The sequence below is a fragment of the Rana temporaria genome, chromosome 1 (assembly GCF_905171775.1).
Source record: "Rana temporaria chromosome 1, aRanTem1.1, whole genome shotgun sequence".
NCBI lineage: Eukaryota > Metazoa > Chordata > Amphibia > Anura > Ranidae > Rana > Rana temporaria.
The window spans coordinates 245,489,675-245,497,242 of record NC_053489.1 but is presented as its reverse complement, the minus strand read 5'-3'; the positions used below and the strand labels follow the sequence as shown (position 1 = coordinate 245,497,242).

Sequence of the window (7,568 nt, the reverse complement as noted above, 5' to 3'; positions counted from 1 at the left end):
TAGTATGTCACAGTACATGTTGCCATTCATGGTTCCCTCAATGAACTGTAGCTCCCCAGTGCCGACAGCACTCATGCAGCCTCAGACCATGACACTCCGACCACCATGCTTGACTGTAGGCAAGACACACTTTTCTTTGTACTCTTCACCTGGTTGCTGCCACACATGCTTGAGTTCTTTGCCATGAGGTGCCATGTTGAACTTCCAGTGACCAGTATGAGAGAGTGAGAGCGATAAAACCAAATTTAACACACCTGCTCCCTATTCACATCTGAGACCTTGTAACACTAACAAGTCACGTGACACCAGGGAGGGAAAATGGCTAATTGGGCCCAATTTTGTTGCCAGCGGTTAAGACATTAATGGCTGTCTGTTAAGTTATTTTGAGAGGACAGCACATTTACACTGTTATACAAGCTGTACACTAAGCTGTAAACTAACTACTTTACATTGTAGCAAAGTGTCATTTCTTCAGTGTTTTCACATAAAAAGATATAATAAAATATTTAAAAAATGTGAGGGGTGCATTTACTTTTGTGAGATACTGGAAATAAAATAAAATATGCAAAAATTGTAATAAAGATTTCAAACAATGAAAAAGCATATCATTTTTTTAATAATGTTTTTATGTCTTATATCATTTTTAACACCTGGTACTTACCTTGTAAGTTATGTAAAAATGTGTCATTTGAATACCTAGTACTTGAACTAATAACCTTTAGTGTTGCTCACGAATATTCGTATTGCGAATATTCGGCTCGAATATGGCATATTCGAGTATTCGCGATATATTTCGAATTTCGCGGTGAATATTCGCTATTCCGAATATTCAAATTTTTTCAATTATATTTTTAGAACAGATCACATCCTAGAGATCTCCATCGACGTCTAAAAGCATTGCTGGTATGATTAGAGACCTTGGGCCGAGTAGCTGAAGCGATCATTTTATCTTGCCGAAAAATCGCAAAGCGATTATTCGGCAATCGGAATATCGAGCAATTATTTTCTCCACCCTTCTTTTGCATCAGAGCCAATCAGAGTGCTCCTACAGCATTTGTCGAAATTCCGCAATAAATATCGCATTCGCATTTTGCGAAATTTCGATAAAATATCACGAATATTCTGAGCCAATCAGAGTGCTCCTACAGCATTTGTCGAAATTCCGCAATAAATATCGCATTCGCATTTTGCGAAATTTCGATAAAATATCACGAATATTCTGAGCCAATCAGAGTGCTCCTACAGCATTTGTCGAAATTCCGCAATAAATATCGCATTCGCATTTTGCGAAATTTCGATAAAATATCACAAATATTCTGAGCCAATCAGAGTGCTCCTACAGCAATTGTCGAAATTCCGCAATAAATATCGCATTCGCATTTTGCGAAATTTCGATAAAATATCAAGAATATTCTGAGCCAATCAGAGTGCTCCTACCGAAATTTCGCAATTATGTTCGCATTCGCAATAGCGAAATTTCGCAATCATTTCATTTCGATAAAATATCACGAATATTCGAATTTAGCGAATATTTCTCGAATATTCGGCTATATATTCGTGATATATCGCGAAATCGAATATGGCGTATTCTGCTCAACACTAATAACCTTTAAGTGGTCATGTTGATAAATAAAAGCAACATGATCACAATGACAAAGAGTTTGTTTTGTTTTTACAAACATTAGCCATGTGATCCCCATTTCTGTACCTGTCCTGGTGATCATCAATGGATTATGATCTACATGATCCCAATCACATGGGTTTTGATTATCAATAAAGCCAAGTTACATGGCAATCTAGTACAGAAAAACTTATTTTGTAACTTGTTTTGCCTCTCAATGCTGTAAACCAGAAATTAAGGCCAATTGTTAGCAAAGGTGAAATCAGTAATTCTGTCACAAAATTTGGGAAAATTGCCCATTCATTCTTATTTATAATATTTACTACTACTTTATCATAATCCATAATTAAAATGCATTATTTTTCAGTATATTTGGATGGGGGACCTAGATATTGTGTGTAGGGTGTAATATAATGTGATGTTAATCATTCTATTGCATTTCCATTCCATTTTATCTACTCTAAATATTGTAAGTATATTTGCTAGATTTCAAATTCAACTACACAGATATCTTACCAATCAAGTTAGCAAAAAAAAAAAGTGGTTTGGTCTTTTAAGGGTATACAGGTTTATTAGCCCATACTAAAAATGCTTTGGTAAAAAAAAAAATAACAAAACATTTTTTTGGAGTATTTTCTCTTAATGTTTGCCCAGTAGTTGAGACAGATTAAGATTTCCATATTCACGTTCTTCTGTATGTTTAAATGACACATACTTGTAGTAATAGTTCCTTTCATTAGTTGAAAATGTTAATCTGTTTTAGATGGCATTGGAACTTTTGCTGCAAAGAAAACACCAAACCCATAAATCTATAAAGAGATTTTACCACAAAATGACAAGACATGCATCATGCTAAATGCCACTTGTGCTATCCCTTTTCCATGGCATCGCCATGCCTTTTGTTATTTATGTTTACATCAAATTTGGCTTTAATGGGTCCACCACTGATTACCATATTTGTATAATAAATGAACACAAGATAGAGGTAAGAGGATGCCTGTGATAATGTTTTCATAATAAAATTGCTTGTATACATGTAAGCTGAAAATGTTTCTTGATAGCGCTCATTTCTGACACCATTATCCCAAAGTAAAGAGAGTACTTTATTTTCCTACTGAAGTAAATTTATGCCAAACTGTGATTTTGCAACCATTCATAAATTCACCCCTTTCTAAAACTGTTGTCAGTTGGCATTCATTATTTATCTCTGTTACTATAATAAGCTTCATTGAGACTAATCATATTATTTATGAATTCTACTGATAAAAAAATATTCAGGTTTAATTATTTAAATTGTACACTAGGTGTCTATTGTCCATACTCCCATGTTAGAATTGTCAAATCCCTTAAGGTTTAAAGGCAGGACATTTCCTTATAAAATATCTCCTTCATTTACTTCACCGTGTTCATTGTATACACATAATAATAATATGACCATGATTCTTTTTCAGGTAAGCTGAAAACAATTACGGAGATAGATTTGCTGAGTTAAGTGCAGCATCTGTGTATATCTGTCATTATTTTTCTATTGCAAGATCTATTTTCATTAGACAAATACATTAATATTTTGGTCTTGTATTCTTTACATCATCTGAAAATTCATCTTTAGTTCAATGACTTCCAAGGTTTAAGGTTAAACCACACATCATACATTTTAATAAAATATACAAGCCTTCATTTTATTTTGAGCTTCATATTTTTTTATTTAAAAATCCTTCTTAATACCATTAATTCATTACATATTAATGTTTTGGGCTTTAATTCACAATGAATGAATGAATGAAAAACTTATAAAGCGCGGCGCATGCGAACTGAATCGCTTCAGAAACAAAAATAAATATTAGGATCATGACCTGGTTGACTAGATAGCAAATCTATATATGTTGTACTCAATGTTTTAGAACATTGGATAATATGAATAGGAACCAGACAACATTTTAGGAACTATTTATGAAACAATTTAGCAAAAATTAGTCAGTGTTTTTTTTTCCCACAAATTCAGAAATGTAAAATCTGCTGCTTTACTGTTTAGTCAGTTAGATGAAGTGAGAACAGAGAACCATTCTGTATGGCAAAGTATAGCACAGAATTATTTCACAATGTTATTTTTTAGGAGTGCCTTAACTAAATTAACAAATTTAACTGTACTCAAGCTAGCACTTTTCTCTTTATAGATTGAAGTAATTACCTGTGCTGCATACCAAATTATAGCCTTTTTTAAAGACATATTTTGCACTATTTACAGTAACTATAAACTCAAGAACATCTTCCATAGATCACCAATTGGTACAATTATCAATCGTATCTTTCTATGATTGTAAATATATTAATAATGATTCCTATAATAATTTGTAACACACAGTTGTAGATTAGGGGATGTACAGCAAATGCAGTAACTCAATGGCAAATTATTTAATTGTCTAGTAGCGTTTTGGAGGTGTAAAATGTCATTTATCTACAACAGCTAAACCTTTATATATACTTTTTAAATATTTTAGCAAATAAAATGCCCACAAAGTACCATATTTTAAATTTATAATCAAATATAAAAATATTTACATATGCTAGTATTTAAACCTTATTATTTTTTCAGGTACACTATTTAATTCATGTTTAATAACCTGTATCGTTTTATCTTTTGAAGATTTTTTTTTTTTTTAACCATGAACAGTAATGATTCACTAGTTTCTGAATTTATTATCTTGGGCTTGTCTACTGATAAAGAACTTGAAACTTTCCTTTTTATTCTGTTTTTGATTATTTATATAGTGGCCTTGACTGGTAATGTAACCATCCTCATTCTGTCCATCACAGATCCTGGTCTTAAAACACCTATGTATTTCTTTTTGGGACTGTTGTCATTTCTTGACATCTGGTGTACTTCAGCTACATTACCTAAGATGCTCTCTAGCTATGTGACACAGTCTAAGGTGATTTCATATTATGGGTGTGTAGCCCAGTTGTTCTTCTTCACATGGCCAATGGGTGTTGAGCTTTTACTCCTTACAGTTATGGCATATGACCGATTTGTTGCAATTAGAAATCCACTTCGTTATGCATCAATAATAAATCGTAGAGTCTGTGTGAACATAGCAATTATTATCTCTATTATTGGCTCTCTTAATTCAGTGACACACACATATTGTACCTTTAGGCTTCCCTATTGTAATGACAATAAGATAAATCACTTCTTCTGTGAGATAATGCCATTGCTGAAACTGGCATGTGCAGACACCTACATCAATGAGATTGTGGTCTTTACAGCTGATTTTATCCTCGGTATTTGCTGTTTCTTACTCACTTGTGTTTCATATGCATTTATTTTCAACACTATACTTAAGATACGTACTGCTGAAGGCAAGCGTAAAGCCTTTTCCACCTGTGCTTCCCACATTGTAATTGTATCTCTGTATTATGGAGCTGTCATATTTACTTACATCAGACCCAGGTCCAGCCTGTCTTTGGAAAAAGATAAAATAGTATCTGCTCTATATGCTGTAATTACGCCTACACTGAACCCTATAATTTATAGCCTGCGGAATAAAGAAGTAAAGGAGGCATTCCTAAGAGTGTTTAAAAGACTAGTACCACATAGGTTCCAGAAAAATGCACCACCTCGGTTAAGACTTTTTTAACTATCTAAAATTTGGGTTTATTTATGTTATGAAAAATGTGCCCTTTATTGCATGTTGCCATTTTACAACATTTTCAAAAGAATTAAACATAATAACAGTTTTAAGTTGATTATTTTAGTAGTTAATCACTTCCCGTCCAGCCTATAGACAAATGGTGGCTGAGCAAAAGCACTACATTTCGGGTACCCTGGAATTACTGTGACCAATCACAGCAAATCATGTGACAGTTGCAAACAATGAATGCATTCATTTACTCATAGCTATACATTGTGTATGATCTCTGTGATTGGTCACAGTGATCACATGGTACACAAAGGGCCAATCACAGTGCATCTGTACTACATGATAGCTGCGACCAATCACAGCTATCATTAAAGTACACCCTGTGAATGAATAGATGCCATTCATAAAAATTATTGGTTATAACAGTGATCATCACTGTTATAATAAATCATAGTGTAAAGAAAACCTGATTATGTCCCCAGTGTAGTACAGTGTCACTATAGTAACACTGCATTGCTCTGATTACAGTGTGTAATGAAATATTGTAATATATATATATATATATATATATATATATATATATATATATATATATATATATATATATATATATATTAATAAAACAAAATATTTTTAAAAATGATTACTTTTTTCTTTACATACTGCCACCAGTAATTGTCCATGATCACTGCCACACCAATCATATTGTCATACTGTACTGCTCTGCTCTGTAAAAAACGAAACAATTCTGGGAAAAAAACACATTTTATTTAATTTATTTGTTATACACTAATTTGGGTTATTTTAACCCATACATGTAGCAGAATACATTGTGGCCTAAATTTATAAAGAAAGATTATTTATTTGCAAAATTTTATAACAGAAACAAATAAAAATGTCTATGTCTCTTCTTCATATCAGCTTAGAGCTAAACTCCACATGAAAAGCTTTTTTAAAACAAAATGCCCTATTTTACATGTTAAAAATCCTAAAGGAATATTATATAAAAAAAATCATGCTCTAATTCAGGAAATCTCAGACAAATATACAAGTCAAAATACAGGCATACCCCAATTATAAGTACACAATGGGGTTTATTTACTATCGCTGGAAAGTGCAAAATCAGGCTCACGTCTACAAAGAAACCAATGAGCTTCCAGGTTTTATTACCAAAGCTTAATTGAACAAGCTGGGGTTAGAAGCTTGTTGGTTTCTATGCAAAAGTGAGACTGATTTTGCACTTTCCAGCGATAGTAAATAAACCCCATTGTGTACTTAAAAGTGGGGTATGCATGTACTTTACCTGGATTTTAACACTAAATCACCAAGCTACAGAAATATGTGGATAAATACAATAGAAAACATTTTAATTTCATTAAGTTACCAGTGTAACTCCAGTTATATAAACACAACATATAATCTTTTTGTATATTTACATTTGCTGGTCCTTGTTGTAGCCTCTGTAAGGTGTTTGTCATTTATAACTATGGATGTCTTTTTATTCAGATTTTTATTGATTATGCAGTAATAAAGACATTGATTTTTAATTACCGTATAACACGCACCCTGACTTTAAGAGGGAAGTTTCAGGGGAAAAAAATCCACAGCCCCCTGCGTATGACACGCAAGCACAGTTTACCCTCTATTTTCAGGGTAAAAAAGTGAGTGTTATACACCAATAAATACAGTATATATGTATGATTCATTTGCTCGGAGGTCATACCTTAAAAATCCCATCCTACACTTTTCAGTTTTGTCCTATGTTCATATTGGGATGTGGTCTGACTTAGTACCATCTCTATATATATTAAATTCCCCATTCTTTAAAAATGTCTTACATATTGTCATACAACTGTTCTTACAGGTGTAATAAAAAAACTTTAAATTAAATCTATACACATGATATACTGTATGATTTTCTTATACAGGTGTCCTTTTATGAAGCAGTGAAATCTATTCACTGCTTCATTCTCCGGCATTCACGGAGGAGATTTTTCTCCTCTGTGTGCCAGTTTATGAAGCGGAGTAGATCGCTTCATCCTTGGAGGAGTGAAGTGATCTACCAACGCTTCAAACAGTGGAGAACGGCCCCTGATACTGGAATCTCATGAGACTTTACGAGATTACAGTACCAGAAATTCACAGAAATACAGAGATGTCAGTTTATTAAGCAGTGATAAATTATCACCGCTCAGTACACTGACAGACTGACAGACAGCGTGGGTAATGTAATTAAAATAATGAGTCCCCCTGCATAATATATATATGTATACACACACACACACATTATATATATATGTATATACACA

The 7,568-nt window shown here is 33.0% G+C and overlaps 1 protein-coding gene across 1 annotated transcript; it reads left to right on the top strand.

Annotated features, from left to right (window-relative positions):
• Positions 1-4,284: 4,284 nt before the first annotated feature.
• Positions 4,285-5,488, top strand: LOC120945912 (olfactory receptor 13G1-like). Its single transcript, XM_040360514.1, has one exon. The coding sequence runs from the start codon at positions 4,285-4,287 to the stop codon at positions 5,254-5,256; it is 972 nt and encodes a 323-aa protein (XP_040216448.1). The 3' UTR covers positions 5,257-5,488.
• The last annotated feature ends 2,080 nt before the right edge of the window (positions 5,489-7,568 follow it).